The sequence below is a fragment of the Sciurus vulgaris genome, assembly GCF_902686455.1.
Source record: "Sciurus vulgaris genome assembly, chromosome: 18".
In the NCBI taxonomy this organism is placed as follows: Eukaryota; Metazoa; Chordata; class Mammalia; order Rodentia; family Sciuridae; genus Sciurus; species Sciurus vulgaris.
Genome location: NC_136479.1, coordinates 2,242,436 through 2,260,310, shown reverse-complemented (window position 1 = coordinate 2,260,310; position 17,875 = coordinate 2,242,436). Strand labels below are relative to the sequence as shown.

At 56.1% G+C, this 17,875-nt stretch overlaps 1 protein-coding gene and 1 long non-coding RNA gene across 6 annotated transcripts; one reads left to right on the top strand and one right to left on the bottom strand.

Annotated features, from left to right (window-relative positions):
- The first annotated feature begins 2,176 nt into the window (after positions 1 to 2,176).
- On the top strand, positions 2,177 to 17,798 carry LOC306649420. The gene is made up of 3 exons (XR_013760640.1): positions 2,177 to 2,931; positions 16,862 to 17,005; positions 17,693 to 17,798. It is a non-coding gene; the product is annotated as an uncharacterized lncRNA (long non-coding RNA).
- On the bottom strand, positions 5,726 to 10,972 carry PRSS22 (serine protease 22). Of its 5 annotated transcripts, XM_079120353.1 has the most exons (8): positions 10,208 to 10,972; positions 9,402 to 9,434; positions 9,190 to 9,216; positions 8,625 to 8,796; positions 8,331 to 8,409; positions 8,132 to 8,234; positions 6,875 to 7,032; positions 5,726 to 6,163 (listed from the first exon to the last, which is right to left on the bottom strand). In XM_079120353.1, exons 1-8 carry the CDS (start codon positions 10,287 to 10,289, stop codon positions 5,891 to 5,893), a joined length of 927 nt encoding a protein of 308 aa, XP_078976479.1. In that variant the 5' UTR covers positions 10,290 to 10,972; the 3' UTR covers positions 5,726 to 5,890. The 5 variants fall into 5 exon arrangements, with proteins under 5 accessions (XP_078976479.1, XP_078976475.1, XP_078976477.1 ...); XM_079120349.1 differs by having other exon boundaries at positions 8,132 to 8,409; positions 10,208 to 10,965; XM_079120351.1 differs by lacking the exon at positions 10,208 to 10,972 and adding an exon at positions 9,967 to 10,024 and having other exon boundaries at positions 8,132 to 8,409.
- Positions 17,799 to 17,875: the final 77 nt, after the last annotated feature.

The following is a 17,875-nucleotide window of genomic DNA, read 5'->3' as shown; positions in this document are numbered from 1 at the left end:
CCCTTAAAAAACCCTCCCTTTTCAGGAGCTCTGCTCTCTATTACTTTAATAAATCTTGTCACTTTGCTCTCACCTGCGTCTGTGGAGTCTCTTCTTTGAACTCATGAGATAAAGAACCCACCTGACATCCACAGTCCTGTTACATCTACGCAGCAGGGACCTGAAGGCTGCTTTTAGTAAAAAAAGCTTCCCTCGGGCCTGCAAATGGCCAATGGGTAACTAAGCAGGGTGACAGCTTGGCTCCTCTGCCTTCATGTTCCACCTGGCTCCTTTGACCAGTTTCCTGCTCAACTCTGCACATAGACATGTTCATCATTTAGAGTGTCTCTAAAAACTGGTAATCAGGCTGATTAGCCCTGAATCTACCAACCTTCTGTCCTTCTGCTTCAAAGCTGAAGACACCAAGATGACAGTAAGGGAGAGATTTTCAAGATTCCGGAAAAAAAAAAAAAAAAAAAAAAAAGATTCCGGGATAGCAAGTCTTGCAGGCAGAACACCCTGTGATTGGAACCGCTACTGCCCCCAAGTGGAAGCAATCATCTCCGATCTTGGGCAGGACCTCCTGGATCCAGGCCTGAGATCATCACCAGCCAGACCACAGCGGACCAAGACTGCTCGAGGATGACACTCCTCTCTCCAGCCTCTGTCCTTCCCCTCTGTAGACCTGAGGCTCTCCTCCTGGTGGGGCTTGGAATGCACACTGAATGAATTCCTTTCTTGCTTCACCACCGCTCATGTCTCAAGGTGGCCCATGAGCAAATCTGGTCTTTTGGGACCCCCAGATTCAGGCTCTGGTAACACACAGAGGCACCAGGTGCATGTTAGGAGGCTCCTGGACCCTGCTTTGCAGGCGTGCCGGTCTCTTCCTACATCCTTTCCTTTATCTTCCGTGGGCCTCTTTGCCGCTGCTTCTCCTCAGTGTTCGCTAGCCCTCGTGAACTCCCCCTTCCCGCCTTCCTTGGAAACATGGTTCAGTGCCCTCTGCATCCGTGCCCCCCGAATGGCAATCCCTGAGACCCCAATAAAATCCCTTTTGCTTTAACAGTTTCTGTGTTTAGAAGGCTCGATAAACCTCAGATTCCACATGAAAGATAACAAGGCAGGACTGGCCATAAGCTCTATGAACAAGGGCATCACCAGGTCACTGGGGATGTCCATCAGAGCATGGGGACCAGTGATCATCAGCTTGATACTGACCAAAACAGAACTAACTGAAGGAATGATGGGAGTTTCTAGTTCCCTAGAACTGATGAACCCCCAGGATACGTGGACGATTCATGGGTGGAGCAGGAAGGTCTTAGGAGAGAATGAATTTCTGATTCATCCAAGCTGGGCCTGGATTAATCCAGTGATCAGTTAGAAAAACCACAGACATGCATATGCATTGCCCACCAGAGCGATGAGCCAGATCGTACTTATTACCATTAACTAGTGAAATGTCTAGTAACATTTGCTACCCTTCTGGGTTCTTCTCCCAGATACAGGCAGTACAAGGTGAACAAGATAAAGGCCTAACTCTGATAAATTCAGAATATTTTTTGCATAGCACGCTTCAGAATGCGGGCTACGTCCCCTTGTGCTGGCAGGGCTACCATTCACCACTGGTGAATGGTATGTGAAGCAACTGAATTTTGATTCAGTAGATCAAAATTCTGCTGGACATGTGTCAGTTCCTCACTATTGTAAATCAAACCATTAAAAACCACAGGCCATCTACAGCGGGGCCAAAGCAGAAGTAAGGATCCCAGTCTGGAGACTATCACAGAAACCCAGGTGCTATGGCTTAGATGTGAGGTATCCCCCCAAAAGTTCATGCGCAAGACAAAGCAAGAAGGTTTGGGGGTGAAATGATTGGGTTACGAGAGTTGAAACCCAATCAGTGAATTAATCCCCTGACATGAATTATAGGTTTCGTTCATCATGAACAGGCTGCTATAAATATTTGCATACAGGTTTTTTCATGAATCTGCTTTCTGTTCTCTTGAAAGACTTGTAGGCTTAGGATTGCTGCCCGTATGTTAAACTTTAGAGGAAAGACCAGCCTCTGTCCGGGACTTTGCCTCTCCACCAGCAATTCCTGACAGCCCATGGCTCCCTCCCATCGGCAAGAGGGGCTCTTGCTCTGAGGTTTCCAAGTTGAGCTGTGGGAAGGGAGGCAGGCTGAGAGGGGCTGTTTGGATTCCTCTGGGTCACGTTAAGAGTGAGCTTTGTGGGCCGGGGTTGTGGCTCAGTGTTAGAGTGCTTGCCCAACATGCGTGAGGCACTGGGTTCGACCCCCAGTACCACATTTAAAAAAAAAACAAACAACAAACAACTAAGAATGAGCTGTATCATCCGCATGGGGAGCCTGAGACTGGGAAAATGCTCCCTCTGCAACCACCTGCAGCTACAACCCAAGGAATGACTGTAAGTGACGCAGGAGGGAAACCACCGTGTGCTGACTAGGACCTCCATCGCTCCAGGTCGGGAAGAAGAGAAACAAAGCAAAGTGTCTTTGTCCAAGAAAATGATTACTGCACCTCTGTATGGTCTGAGACAACCCTGCCCCGCTGTCCGCATGGTGGCTAGCAGCTGCTTGCAGGAAGTCAGACCCTCTCTCCATGAGACACTTATGACACTGAAGTTCCGCCACGTGGGCACAGGGGTCAACTGTGTGGCTCAGAGCCAGGAAATGCCATTCCCTTCCCCACCACAGGAAACCTGTGCAGTCCAGCCAGGATGGAGTGGCAGTCCAGGGAACCTGGGGACACGGCCCCCTCAGCAAGGACGCTGGTGGGCCCCTGAGGAGACCGTCACCAGGGCAACGGTGAGACTCCTTCAGGTGCCATTCTAGGCAGCTACACCGAGCGGGAGGCCTGTAGCAGGGCAGGGAGAGAAGACACCTGGGACACGTGGAGCTGACCGTAGGAGCCCAGAGCCTTCGTCATTCAGGTAATTTATTATTTGATTGAGCCAATGAAATCAAATATACTGCATCTATGAAAACAAGAAGAGCATTCTGGGGGAAAAAAGCAAGAAAAAAAGATTTCTGCAAATCTAAAGTGCTTCTAAAATAGAGGGTTTGAGGCAGGTATGTCAGTTGGAATGCATTTAGCTACGAGTAAAAGAAAACCGACCAGCAATGGCTTAAAGCAAACGAGAAGCCCGATGGAAGCAGGCTGTGGCTTCTGAATCTTCGTCCACTGCCATTAGCCTGTTGACTTGAAGTTTAGGCATTGAAACTGCATCAGAGACTAAAGGAAGGAGGAAGATGGGGGACCGTGGCATTAGCTGAGTATGTCCCTTTTATCAGGACCACCCGCAGCCCTGTGGCTGCACAGGAAGCTGTAGCAATGAGCATTTAGCCACCCAGTCTCTAAGGTGGAGGAAAGCAGATGGGTTGGGAAAGGTGTTGTCCGGCCTGCCACTGGGGTGGTCGTGTGGTTACACGTGTGTTTTAAACCTTTGTTCTGGACGCAGGGTGGAGAGTCAGGAGGTCCCAGGGAAGGAAAGGCTCTGGGAAGGAGGGGGTGAAGGCAGAGTAGCCAGACTCCACAGCCTGCAGTCAAGGCAGCTCCTGCTGTAATGACATTGGTCACCAAGGCCAGAGGGCCCCGCCTGCCCACAGGGAGGCAAGGAGAGCCCTGCAGGGTTGTGGGTGAAGACAAGTCCCACTTCTGCCCAGGAGCCCAGGGTGACTGTGTTGGCCCACCAGGGGCCCAAGGACAACTGGACATGGGGAATTTCCTTCTGAGACAGAGTGTCCGGCCCAAGGGTCTCTGTCTGAGACCCCCAGAGCAGGTGGTGTTGGTGGGCCCAGAGCGGGCCACGTTTGGGCCGTGTTCCTCCTGGGCCGGACTCCAGCCAGGGAACTCGGGCAAGTGTGCAATGGTGAGTCCAGTACGTCCAGCAAGACTTGGGACATGGCCTGACCCTCTGAGCAGCTGCACACACTGTGCACTGGCAGAGTCCCCCACAGAAGGTCCCTCAGCAGCAGGAGCTGCAGGAACTGGGGAGACCCTGCAGGGCCTGGGGCCACTCCTGGGTGACCCATGTAGAGAAGTCGCTGGAAGTCCTAGTGCCCTTGGGAGCCAAGTGCTGCTCCAGCTGCACACCCCAGCCTGCTCCCTGGGCTCCTGAGAGCCAGCAAGGAGAGCACACGAGGTCCCCTCGGGCTGAGGGGCCACCTGGAAGCTGACATCCCAACCCAGAGAAATCTCCATCTTGTCAAAGCATCCTGCCTGGTGGCAGGCAGCTCTGGTGTGGCCTCCTCAGGTGCTTCTGTAAGGGCCCCACTGGGGGAGTAGGTTGAGGGATGGAGGAAACTGAGGCTCAAAGGGAGGGGGAGAAGCCAGAGGCACAGGAGGACGCAGGAGCTGGGCGAGAGTGGAGGAGAGCCCTGGAGGCAGGGCTGGGTACTGCAGGCCGAGGGGGCCAGAGAAGGCGGGTGAAGGAGGGTGTGCAGGGACTGGAGGAGGGGAAGCAACTGGGTGGGGACCGCACAGGGAGGCTGGGAAGGGAGGCTGGAGGCAGGAGGGGAGGGGAGGGGCAGTGACGATGAAAAGGGCTCTAGGTCACCGGGCAGGGGGGTGCTGTGCCAGGACCAGCTCTGTGACCTGGAGCTCATCACTCCCAGGCTGCTTCTCCGACAAGGAGGCGGATTTTGTTTGTTTCTTTGTCTAATGAAAACAAGCCCACAGCATTTATTGTTTTTGATAATAACGTAAAGGTAATCAAAACAGTACGAACAAATATTTTAGATCTGTACTCCCAACAAAGGCCACACGCACACACACCCAACACACCCAACACACCTGCACTGCCTCTTCCAAGACCTGCCACTCCTGGTCATCCTGGACAGGAATGTTCTGCACCCTCTTCACAACACGTTGGACCTGCTTGTTTTCTGGGTTTGGTTTTGGGTGAATCTCTGGCACACAACTACTAGGGGCTTTTGTGCTCCCCAGCACCTACCTGCAGCCCCTGGGGCATAGGCACCTCACTGCATGGTCACTGTTATAGGGCCTGGGTCATGGCTGGGCCAGGGAGGCAGCAGCCCCTCTGTAGCCCTGAGGGAGAAGCCAGCTGGAAGCCAGACGGGGCCCCTGGCAGCCAGGCTCACCCTCACCCTGAGCCGCTGCAGGAACAGGTGCGGTGACTCAGTCACGGTGCCCACGGAGCCTAGAAGGCAGCTGCCTCCTTGTTTTGCTCCCTGCTTGGCAGGAAGGGTCTGTACGATCAGCAGCGAGTCACCGCGGAGTGGCTCCTGGCAGGAAGGAGCTGGGGCGGCCCGTCCCTGCTCGTCCTGGAGACCGGCCCTGGTGCTGGCCGACCTGGACACCTGCTCTAAGCCCAGCCCTGGCAGCCAGCGGCTCCTGAACCCTGAGGTGACGAGACTGAGGGAGGAAGTTGACCTGGAGCGGGAGGGGACACGTCTTCTGGCAGGGGGGTTTGTCACGGGCGGACGCCCAGTTCTGGAAACCCAGCAGGTGCAGAGCAGAGACCACCCTGACCTCCCCCAGCAGAGCTAGGTCTCCCAGCGCCACCTCCCACCCGCGCCTTCTTCCTTGGCTCCCGGTGAGAGGGCGATGGTCGAAAGTCAGGGATCCGGAAGTTGAGCCCTAGCTAGAAACCAGGGGTCGGCTTGAGCCCCGGGTGGCCAGGCCAAGCTCGGACTGCCAGCGGCCTCCCCGCTTTTTAACCGCACCCGGACCCTTGTTTCCCAGTGTTCCCATGCAAGGGGAGAAACGGGAGAATAAATAATTTATTGAAACTGGAAGAATAAATATGTGGGCAGGGTTACAAACGACTGTAAAAATCCTAAACTCGAACGCAGAGGACGCCGGCGGCCCGGGGCGGGACGGGGCGCTGTGGGCGGGGCAGGCCGCGAGCGCCCCCCAGAGGTAGACGGCTATTTACAACCAGGAAGCTGCCGGCGGCCGCGGTGCCCGCGCCCTAGGAGCGCCCGGCGCCCGGGAAGCCACTCCCCGCGGGCCCCAGTGCCTGGCGAGCGCCCGCGGAGCTGCACCCCTTGCACGACCCTCTCCACCCAGGAGCGGTGGGCAGGGAGGCTGGTGTAGACGCCGGGTCGGTTGCGCTCCGCGCAGCCCTCGCCCCAGCTGATGATGCCTGCCAGCAGCCAGGCCCCATCGACCTGGCACATCAGGGGGCCTCCGGAGTCGCCCTGCGGAGAGAAGAAAGGTTAGGGGCCCACACAGGGCAGGCGATGGGCAGGCCCAGGAAGGACACGCCTCCCAGACCCACTTGTAGGGGAAGGACTTAGTGCAGCGTTTTCCCCGCAACAGATACACCAGGGAGCGGGGAGAAAATTGAGGATCAGAAGGAAGAAATGAGGCCAGGTGCGGTGGCGCATGCCTGTGATCCCAGCGGCTCTGGAGGCTGAGGCAGGAGGATCTCGAGTTCAAAGCCAGGCTCAGCAACTTAGCAAGGCCCTAAGCAACTCAGTGACACCCTGTCTCTAATAAAATATAAAACGAGCTGGGGGTGTTGCTCAGTGGTCGAGTGTCCTTGGGTTCAATCCCCAGGAAGAAAGAAAAGAAAGAAGGAATGGAGGGAGGGAAGGAGGAAGGAAGGAAGGAGTCGCCCCTGGGCAACAAGGGCGGCAGCCAGGCCTCAAGCAGGCCAAGCTCGGGTCTGGTCGTCACACACCCTGCCCTCCTCCATGCCACGTGGAGCAGGAGCTGGCCACAGGGCCCCCTCAGAAAGCAAGCTCCCGAGAGGGGGGTGCAACTGTGTGCACAAGTGCAGCCTAGCCCAGCCTGGCAAGGGCTTCCCAGGGACTAGGAGGGGCGGGGAGAGGCGTGGGGCTGCAAGCACAGGACGCTGGCTTATGCCCTGGGGCCTCCTAGCCAGGGCCGCAGGGGTGGGCACTCACCAGACAGGCATCCCGCTGCCCTTCCAGGTAGCCTGCGCACAGCATGTCCTCAGTGATGGTCTCCTGCCCCGAGCCCCGCCAGTACAGTCGGCTGCAGATATCCGAGTGGATGATGGGCACCTTCAGTTTCTGCAGGATCTGAGGGTGTGGCAGGGGCGCTGGGGACAGAGGAGAGAGTCGGCAGGCTGCCCTCCCACTTGTCTCCTGAGGGGCAGGTTCCCAGCATTCCCTTCGGAAGGACCAACAGCTCAGCTCTGCCGGATTCTACCCAGAAGCTTTCAGAAAGCCTGGATTCCAGGTCTCTGCCTCTGGACTCTGTCTCAGTCCAAACAGGGATGGGCAGCCTGAGGTTCTTTTCTTCTCCTTCTTCCCCTGCCCCCAACTGCCTTTTCTTTTGTGGTGATGGGGATTGACCCCAGGGCTTCACACATGCTAAAAAGCTCTCCATCACTGAGCAATCCACCCCAGCCCCAGATTCTGCATCTTTAGTAAATCCTCTGAGGCCCATCTCTGGCACTACTTTGTGCGGTGTGTCTGCTGCAGTGGATGCTCAGGGGGTGCCCCATCCATGCTTGCTGTCATCTGCACTCAGGGAGCCCCACCCTTGGCCTGGGGTAGACCCGTTGGGAGCCTGCGACCTGAGTCGGTGGGTCCTCAGAGCTGCCTAGGCTGGGTCCCACGGTCCTTCCACTCTGTCTTCCCAGCGGTCTCTTGGGTCTTCTAACCCTGCCCACGTCTCTCACCTCTCATTTCTGCCTGTGTTTTCTTTGTCTTGGCCTGGGCTGTCTGCCTACCACCTGTCTTTCTCTTGCTTTCCTCTGCGTCTTGCTCCAGTTCATCTGCTCTGTGATCCTAGACGGCATGTTCTAGCCCTGCAGACCCGATGGAGGCCGCATTTCCTCCTGGAATGCTGCCTGCGCTTCTGGCACGCAGCCACCAGGGAGCCTGTTCTGGCTCTGGAATTCTAGGGCCTGGCCCCCCACACCTCCTTTCAGCCACTCCTTCACAGCGAATAGCTTTGCTGATCTGGCTGTTGTCTTGAAACATAGCCAAGGATCCCTTTTAAAACCAGAAATGTGCGCACACTGGCCCCTAGGGTTCCTGTGACGTCACACCTAACTTGCAGACTGTGCTTTCTTGTCTCTGTTGTGCGGAGCCCCTGGCCTGCCCTCCTACTCCTCCTGGTAATGTGCCTTTGAGTGCCTGCCGCCCACTGTCCCCGACACCCTGGGCCCCAGGGTGGGGAGGGAGCCGCACCTCCTTCGCGGATGCTCCCCCAGCCTGCAATCCAGCAGTCAGTGTTTGGAGGGAAATGAACAGAAGAATCAGGTAGGCAGATGGGCAGGATTCGCTCAGAGAACTGGATGGAGTGTTCGAGACGCACCAGGGCGATATCTGCACGGTTCCCCTCCTTCCAGGAGTACCCAGGGTGGGGCAGCACCCAGGCGATACCCACCTCCTGGGACCGAGGGCCAGGGTTCTCCAACTGCCAAGCCCCCAGCAGCACCGAGAACAGGGATGGCTTGTTCAGATTGCTGGAAAGAAAGGGAGGAGGGGGATCAGCCAGGAAGGGCCTGGGAGGGGACGCCTGGGGTGAGGGCAGGGGTAGAAGTCCCTGGGAGGCACCAGAGGCATCTGGGCTGGAGGGTTTCTACTGAAGGGCAGCCATCCAGACAGAAGCCCGGGGGCAGGGGCAGGATGGGGAGCCAGGGCAGCCAGCTGGGTCCTGCTCAAGCCTGGCCATGCGTACCCCTTGAAACAGTGGGCTGCAGTGACCACCCAGCGGTTGGTGAGCAGCGAGCCCGCGCAGTGGTGGGTGCCGTTCTTCTGGATGCTCACAACCCAGGGCCACTCGGCATCCGTGCTGTCCTGGCCGCCCACGATCCGGTTCAGCTGCTGTGGCTTCCCGCAATCTGGGGACACTGGTGAAGGAGGGTCCAGTTTTCCACCATCTCTGCTGGCATCTTCCCTGCCCACAGCCTGCCCTGCATCGTAGGCCTGCGTCCAGCCGGTCGTGCCCTCCCCTGCCCTCAGAGGCTGCTTCTGCTGCTTCCCTCCGCCCACCCACCCTCCTGACTGGCCTTCCTTCCGCCTCTCCTCAACTGTGCCCTGTGCCCCTCTGTCCCCTTGGACACTGGCCCCTTTCCCACTTGGGCTCTTTCTCCTCCACCTCTGCCTCTCCTCTCTGCCTCCCTTCTCCTCTAGCTCCGTCCCCCTCTTAGCCAGGCTGCCTCTGACCTGCCCCTCACAGGTGGACACACAGACACTGTCCGCCTTCGCTTCCACTCCCCACCAGCATATCGGCTCACACTCACCAGGAATCTTGGTGGCACTGAGGGTGGCTGAGGGCAAGAAAAGGAGGGATCAGGCCAGTGGTGAGGGAGCCCCGTGCCCAGTGCTGGGAAGCCCCCAGCCTCTCCAGCAGGCTCATTCCCAGGGGCCCTCCAGCCTCCAAGGGGCACTCCTGGGGCCCCGACTGGGCAGACAGAACTGAGGCCCACTGTACAGAGGTGGCCTCATCCTCCACCTGCTTCTGTCCTGCCTGTGCCTGCTCCATCCACTGCCAGGGAAGGAAGGGTAAGAGAGGAAAGGGAGGCTCAGGACTCAGAACCCAGAGCCCTGGCTTCCTCCCCAGGCCCCATGGAGCCTGGGCGGGGCTCCTCAGCGCCTTCCCCTCTGACCTCCTACCCTAGGTACATATGGCGCTGACCCAGAATGTAAACAATGGAGGAACAAGGGGGAGATGAGAGGAGAGAGACAAGAGGAAGGAAATGAAGTGGGTGAAGGCAAGCAACCACGGTGGAGAACAGGAAGATAATCACCCACGAGAGGGCCACTGCCTGTACTTTTTCACTAATCCTCACAGCTGCTGAGGAAAATGAGGCTCAGAGCAGTTAAATAACATGCCAGAGCCGGGTGTGGAGGCACATGCCACCTGGGAGGCTGAGGCAGGAGGATCACAAATTTGAGGTCAACCTCAGCAACTTAGCAAGGCCCTAAGCAACTTAGGGAGACCCTGTCTCAAAATAAAAATTAAAAAGGGCTGGGATGTGGCTCGGCAGTGAAGCACCCCTGGGTTTAATCCCTGGTACCAAAAGTGATGATGGTGATGATCATGGTGATGATGGTGATCATGGTGATGATGGTGATGATAATGATGACAATGACATGCCAGGAGAGGGCAGAGAGGGGAAGGGTAGAAAGAGAAAGAAAAGAGGAAAAAGTAGGGGCCAGATTCCAGGCAAGACTGCAGGGAAGATGCTGAGCCACACGGAGGCAGGAGGGACCCTGGAGTGGAGAAGAGGGAGAGGAGCAGCAGGTGCTGGGACTCACCTGTGGAAACCAGGAGCAGCAGAGCAGTCAGGACCCGGCGGCAGCCCCCACCCAGGGCTGGGGGAGGTCTGGGAACCTCCATGGCTGGTGGGGGTCGAGGCCCAGCCAAATGGTGTGTCAGGGGATGAGAGGGCAGGACGGGTGGCTGCAGTGTGTGGGGCTCCCTGCAGGCTGCCCGGGTTTTATCCTGGGAGTGGAATGCTGCTGGACCAGTCCCCCAGGTGCCTTAGTCTGAGCCATCCAGGCCGTAGGTCACAGAGGAGGTGGGGCTGTGGGCAGGAAATAGCCGTTACCAGGCCTGGGGCTCTACCTGAGGCCTGGATGGCTGGGCTGGGGCCCAGACTCCAGACTATTGGTGATGTGAAGTCTGGAGGTCCAGGGTGTGGTCTTGACATTGACCGAGGAAGTGTCCCCACTGCATTGAATAGGGGTCCAGCATGGGGAAGGGCTGGGTCTAGAGTGGCTCAGTCTGGGCATAGGGTATCGGGGAACCCCAGGGCCATGGTGGCCCTGGCCTGGCAAGAGGAGGACCCAGCTCAGTAACGGCTCCCGCCTCCACGGGCCCGAGCTGCTGTGAGTCAGCCCACAGACCCAGTCCAACCCTGGGCTCTGGAATCCCGTTAGCCCACTTCCCGGAAAGCTGTGACTCAGGTCAGAGTGGTGGAACACAGTGGCCTCTTGGCTGCTGTCCAAGATGTCCCTGAGGCTGCCTTCCTGTTGTCCCTGCTGGAGGGGCTCAGCCCTGTCACTGAGTTGCCAGGAAGGACTCACTTCTCACCTGGACTCCCAGGAAGGGGAGGAGCCATTGGTCACCTGGGTCAGGCTGACCCAAGTGCCCAAGTGGGAAGGACTGGGGCTACTGGAGTCTGCCACCCCCATGTCCTGGGACCCCTGCAGGGTTCAAAGGGCAATGGGACGTGTCTGTGGGAAGTGCCAGTTGGGGTGGACTTCCACTACTTCTACCTGGTGATGGCCCCCTGGGACCAGAGTGGGCAGTGCCCATCCTCCCTATCAGCACTCAAGCAGGGCAGAGGTCCCCCCAACCCCAGACAGATGGAGTGTCTCTATCCTCACCTTCCCCTTCGCCATGGTGGAAGAGGGGTGCCGCAGATGCTGCCCTGTCTCGCGCACCGTGCATGGCCTCACCCCACCTCGCGCCCCTTCACCATCCCCTGAGGCAGGTTGGGGAGAGGGTGACCTGCCCCAGGTCCCACCTGCTGGGTAAGTGGTGGAGACAGGCTGTTGGGACTGGACTCGGGGGGCTCGGTCCAAGGGCAGAGTGTTACCATTGCACAGGGTCCTATGGCTGGGTTGGGTATTGGGAGCCCAGAGGAGGTGCCTGGCTCGAATGTGGTCAGCAAAGTCTGCCCAGAAGAGAAGGCCACTGACATGGGAGCCTGAAGAACAGACAGTGCTGGTCCCACAGAGCTTCGGGACAGGAGCAGCAACATTACTCCAGAAGAAGGGGAGATGGGACAGAGGTTCTGGAAAGCGGTGGCTGGTGAGCCAAGATAACTTGGGTCAGAGACCCTGGAGCAGGCCAGGCTGCCTGCCCTGGAGAGCCCCTGTGCTACCCGCCTTCTTGGTCTCTCAGGGTTCAGGGTGACAGCAGACCCAGCTGGCACTGTGGGTCCAGGTGGGACCTTCCCTGCATGCCTTGGGTAGCAAGAGGATGGTCACCCTGTTCACACCATGCTCACGGTGCTGCAGTGAGGCAGCTCAGGGCTGAACTGGAGGCAGACGCGGCCGAGAGCCTTGTCCTGGCCCACCAAAGGCACTCCTGGCACTGGGGCCACAGGAGCCCTGGGTGCGTGGTTCTCTGTCCAGGACTCTGAGGTCACTATAGAACGCCCGTGTGGAGTGGTCAAGGGGAGGCTGGTTTCTCTGGGCAGCCCCCAGCAGCCAGGCAAAAATGCCAGGGGACCCTCGCCTTCTCCCTGCTCCGCCCTGGGCCTCCCGCGCCCCACTCCTCCAGCTGCTCCCCCTGAGCAAGCTGGTGGCGCTCCAGCTCACCCTGCGAATGTCTGGGCACCTGCAGTCTGCCAGGCCCCGAGCTGGGCACCAGGACACGGGGAGGAAGACACAGGTGCTGCAACAGGAAGCTACATCTTCCCAGATGGGAGAGGTCTCAGGGGGGCACGGCCATGGGATGGAGGGGGCCCAGGAGTGACCACAGGAGGTGTCTCAGGCGGGCACGGCCATGGGACGGAGGGCCCGGGAGTAACACTCTATATTGTGCTGCGGCTCCTGGCCAGAGGGTGCTGTGGAGAAGGTCCCTGCACACTCCGGGTTAGCTGAGTGAATAAATGAACGTGAAAGGTGTGACTGGGGGCACTGGGCCTGACGGCTCTAGCCTCCCACCTCTCCTCCTCTTTTCCCCTTGGCCCTCCCCCATGTCATCCCCATTCCAGCTTTTCCTGCCTTTCCAAAGATCTAGCCCACTGTCCTGGAGACCCAATGGCAGACAAGCCCACAACGTCCTACCCTTGGGATGGTCAGGAGGAGGCACAAGGAGGAGGCCCTGTAGGAGCCAGAGGATGTCCTGGGAAAGAGCCCCAGAGACTGGTTCCCCGGTTCCCAAGGTGTGGAGGGCAGAGTCCCTGAAGGTCTGGGGGTGGAGACCCTGGCATGATTCAACCTCCATTCAACAAAATATTTACTGAGTGCCACCATGTGCCAGACCCATGCCAGGCATCCTGGCTGGGCATCGATTTGCCTGTGCAAGAGATGGATGAGCTGCCCACTCAGGCCACCCACGCCCCCTGTCCCTAACCAGTCTGGTCTCAGGGCCGTTGATCAGCTTGCACTGAGGCGTTGATGACTGACAGCTGCAGGGCCATTTTTATGCTAACACAGCTGGCGCTGGTGATGCACAGACCAGAGGTGACTCACTGCGGAGGCGGTTCAGATGTGTGCCTAGGAACAGGGGCATCCATTCATCATCCAACCAAAGGCGACCAGGCACCGCCTACTCCTGCCAGAGATCATGCTAGGCCCAGGAAAATGAGAAAACGACACTGCCCGCCTTCACTGAGCCCATCAACAAGCATCGCGGAGGACCTAATGCATGCTGCACGAACAAACCCTCCTGGGAGGATTCTGGATGAAACTGAGAATTTAAAAAGTATGTAAATAATTTGGTCTAATACACAATAAGACCTATGGGGGAAACCAAAGCAGAGAAGCAGGTGTGGCAGGGCGGGAGCCCCCAGGGGCCTGGGTACCAGTGGCAGGTGAGGTGTAGAGTAGCAAGGAGCTGAAGCAGGACACCTTTGACTTCCTGAAAGACCTGGGGCTTCCTCAGCTCTGAGCAGAGAAGGATAAGATCCTGGCAGTCAGCAGGGTCACCCTGGAATTGTCAGGCCCAGCAGAGATGGTGGATGAGGGCGGGGAGGCAAGCAGCGGGGGTCAGGACAGGGTCAACTCTGGATCCTCTGTAGGGCCCTGCCCATCTTTTGGTGGGCATGAGGGCAGCAGTGCTTTTCCAGGGGCTTTGACTTGAGCACTGGCCTGAGGTGCTGCCCGAGCAGGGGCCACTGCCAGCCAGCCAGGGTGTGAGAGGGATTCAAGATACTCCAGATCTCTTGGCCTGGGGGTGGAGGCCACGGGCAGGGAAGTGCCAGGGAGAGGTCGGCTGGAGGGAACCCTGGAGTGCGGAGCATGGGGGCAGCAGTGCCTGGACGCTGCTGAGGTGGGCAGAAGGATGCTATTTGTGATTGGAGGCCATGTGGCTCTGATCCCCAAAGAAGCCCATGCTCCTCGCCTGCCCATCCAGGCTTCAAGGACTCACATCCAACCAGACCGGACTGGAACTGTGCGACAGACAGGCCCAGGTGACCCAGGTGACTGACTGTAGACAACGTTCAGAGCAGAGACAGCCTCCTAGGCAGGGAGCCCCAAAGGAGCTGGGCACAGGGATGGGGGCTCAGCTGAAGCCAGCAGCCCATGAGATGCTCCTGGTGGAGAAGGGACTGAGGCTCAGAGCAGATGGGCACTATGACACTCACCTTGAGAACATTATCCAAACAAAAGAAGCCAACACAACAGGAGAAGCACCACTGGCACCACCGGGTGCAGCGATGCCAACCTGTAACCCCAGCTCCTTAGGAGGCTGAGGCAGGAGGTTGACAGTTTGTGACCAGCCTCAGCAAATTAGAGAAGCCATATGTCAAAATAAAAAATAAAAAGGGCTGGGGATGGGACTTGGATTGTGACTCAGAGCATTTGCCTCACAGGTGTGAGGCACTGGGTTCGATCCTCAGCACCACATAAAAATAAATTAATTAAATAAAGGTATTGTGTCCATCAACAATTAAAAATATTTTTAAAAAGGACTGGGGATGCAGCTTGGTGGTAGAGCATTCCTGGGTTCAATCCCCAGTGCCAGAAACAAATAACTAAGCCATACATACCCTGTGTGAGGCACTAGAGTCAGACCCACAGAAAGAAGCAGGGTAGATGCCATGGCCCTGGGGAGACGGGATGGGGACAGGTAGCTTCAGTCTGGGATGACGAGAATGTCTGGAGTGGATATGGTGATGGCTGCTCACTGCTGCTGAGCTGTGCACCTTAAAAGTTTCAAATGGTGAACTTGACATTATGTGCATTGTACCACTACTAAAAGAGTGAAAGAATCTGGATTCCGTTTTCCCTAATAAGGTGGCAGCTCTGGACCCCCCTGGGCTGTGTTGCCCTTGACTGTGGCTGGGTCCCCCCCTCTACCTGCTCTGTGACTTCAGGCCACAGCCCTGGGTCCACACCTGGGCCCCAGGGGCACTGAGTTTTCCACCCTGCTTTTGGAGGCAGGGCCTCAGCCAAGTGGACACTCGCCACTTCTCAGGTCATTCTAGTGTTGCTCCTTCCTCCAACCTGGGCTTCAGTTTATCTGTCTGTGGAAAGGACTGGTCAGCACAACCACTCCATCATGCTTGGGCAAGGGGCTGAATGCCTTGCAGGCTGAATGCAGGCCCAGCAGGGTGCTGGCTGGCTTGTCCTGTCTGCAGGCAGGGTGTCCTGGGGCATGCATTGGCGGGGCTGTTCCGCCATGCTGCTTGACAAGGTCGGAGCATGGGGAGGGGCTTGGCAAGGCCACCATTCCAGGAAACGGCCATCTCTCCTAGGAATTGGGTGTTTTCCTGTAATCATCATACTTATAACTGTGCAACTGCAAATCATATTCCCTGGATCGCTGTGGTAAGAATTTAACCTCAACGAGTCTGCGGAGCTTGGGGGAGGATGAGGAATGCTTTAAAAACTGTACCAATATCACACAGAAGTTTAAAAGTGCAGAGTTTGAGGAGTTCTTCAGAAAACCACAATTACAGGAATTGCTTGCTCCTTTGCTGACCACACCTGCCCTAGTTAATGCTTTACCAGTAAATAGCCTAACAAGAAGAACAGGAGACTTATTGTCCCCACAGTACCAGGACCGCCCTACTTAGCTTACAAGATTGGGGGACGTTTGTGGTATCCATCTAGAGGAAATCAAGTGAATAAGTATAAGGGCCCACCCTCCACAGATCCACCTCTTCCCTACACAGGAGTGTACAATGAAAATGGTAAATTAATAATTAATATTAATGGTAAATGGACCAATGTCCAATATTTGTCCTTCTTTCAAAGGTTTCGACGTCAAGGGCCACCCTGGAAATGTAGGACTAAATAACAAAGAAACAGCATGCACAAACAGCTAGAAAAATATCTTAAGATCAAATGCCCTCATTGCATGTTAACTGGTTATGAGTAGTTTATGCTGGCTTAGGCCTCACATGTGTATTACACTAGGGAGAGGATAAATCAATGACATAAAAAATAATAGGATAAAATTAGGTACTCACACTGATTGCTTGGCAATAAAATAACCTAACTTAGTCTTAACTGAGCTTGTTTAGGTAATAGAGTAGACCTTTAAGGTTAAATAAAAAATATAATAATATGAGCTAAAATTAGTGCATGTTTTGCTTAGCAGTTCGGTAAAATTAGCTTAAAACAAAACAGAGTCACTATGCTGACAATAGGTCTGACACCAGAGGGTAAACAAAGGCCAGCAGGCTGAAAAGAGGAAAACACCTTTCACTATAATTTGCTCATGTGAGTAACTTTAAGTGAATATATAAAGTTGGCCTTAATGTACCCGCTGTGTTAGATGCCTGCTGGGGAGTGTGGTTAAGACAGATCTCGTTGTGATTTCTCTATAACTGGTATACTGTTTAATCCTGCTTTACTTAATACTATAATAAATCTGAGCAGCACTTGCTTCAAGTTGCTCCAGGGGTTCATGCTGTTCCTCTGCTGACTCCACCCTCCTTTGGGGACCCTGCAAGCTGCTGGGGCTGGCTCCTGGCAATGCATGGTTTTCAGGAGCCTGGCCTGGTTGGCTCCAGAGACACTGGATCACCCACAGAGGTGACACCACTCACCAGCTGCCACCCTCCCCTGGGATGTCACTTCACAGTATCTTAGGAAGCTGGTCACCCGGCTTCCCTGCCTCTTAGAGACTTGAATCCAGCTGAGCTCCAGCCCAGCCCTGGGTTGGGGGCCCACTTGGAGCCTGAGGCTCTCATGCCTCGGATCTCACACTCTCCTCCACCTCCCCCAGGCCCCTCACGGCCTTTTCAATTCTGCTCTAAAGCTCTTATCCTCCTCCCTTTCCAGGAGAACCTGGGCCATGTCCTGGAATCCACATTGCGGGGTGGCTCTCCAGAAGTCCCCAGGGAGGCAGGGGAGGCCTCATGCCACACACCTACTGCAGCCTTTCCTTCATCCTGCAGACCTCCCACGCTGGACTGTGTGCTCTAGGTACTTCCCTCCCCACCCCAAGGTTCCCTTACAGGAAGTAGCCCCTCACGCAGTCTGCCTTCCCCACTCCCCACCACCACAAAAATTCTGGGGAGTACAGTTTTCCCTATTTTATAATGGCCTTGCTTTCTCAGCATTCCCTTCAAATGGAGGTTGAGCATCTCCCTCCCTACCCAGCCTTCCTTTCTCTCAGCTCAGGGACCCCTCCTGTGGGCCCCTCCCTCAACACCAACAGCTCCTAGCCCACACTTTCTAAATGCAGAGCTCCGCTGAAAGTTGGACTTCCAGGAGCCAGGTGATAATTCCTGACTCCATGGGTCCTTCCCCTGGCTTAATGGGCTGCTGTGATAAAGAAACACCATTAGTCTGTGTGATTCTTGGGCATTTTCTTACCTCCACTATCCCATGCAGGGATAGTGTAGAACTGGGGATTGAATGTAGGTGTCTATCAGTGAGCTCCATCCCCAGCCCTTTTAATCTTTTATTTTGAAACAGGGTCTCTCTCTAAGTTGCTGAAGCTAGCCTCCAACGTGCAGTTCTCCTGCATCAGCCTCCTGAGAGGCTGGAGTCACAGGCATGTGCCCTTGTGCCCAGCTTGCTCCATCTCTTTTCTATGGCAGCTTCCCCCAGAGTTTCCCTTCCTTTCCTAGAATGACCTAGGTTATTTAAAACATTTTTCTCCTTCAGAAAAGTTGGCTGTACACTGAATTTCTAAAAAGTTAATCACATTTCCACCTCAACTTTTGTTGTTCTCATGGGAAAACACCCATTGGCCTGGGCTGGCAATCTGAAGAGGAAGGTGGCCAGTCCTCCCACAGAAACACCCCTGCACAATCCAATCAGCACCAGAACCCTTGCCTGCACTCAGAT

What these genes read in the sequence shown, in the direction of transcription:
- PRSS22 (XM_079120349.1), bottom strand. Translation starts at nt 10,289, where the DNA reads ATGGAGGTTCCCAGACCTCCCCCAGCCCTGGGTGGGGGCTGCCGCCGG. An exon ending in CACAGGCAGGACAGAAGCAG is followed by an intron (nt 9,217 to 9,401) that starts GTGGAGGATGAG and finishes TCTTGCCCTCAG; the next exon opens with CCACCCTCAGTGCCACCAAG. An exon ending in GCAGCCCACTGTTTCAAGGG is followed by an intron (nt 8,410 to 8,624) that starts GTACGCATGGCC and finishes CTTTCTTTCCAG; the next exon opens with CAATCTGAACAAGCCATCCC.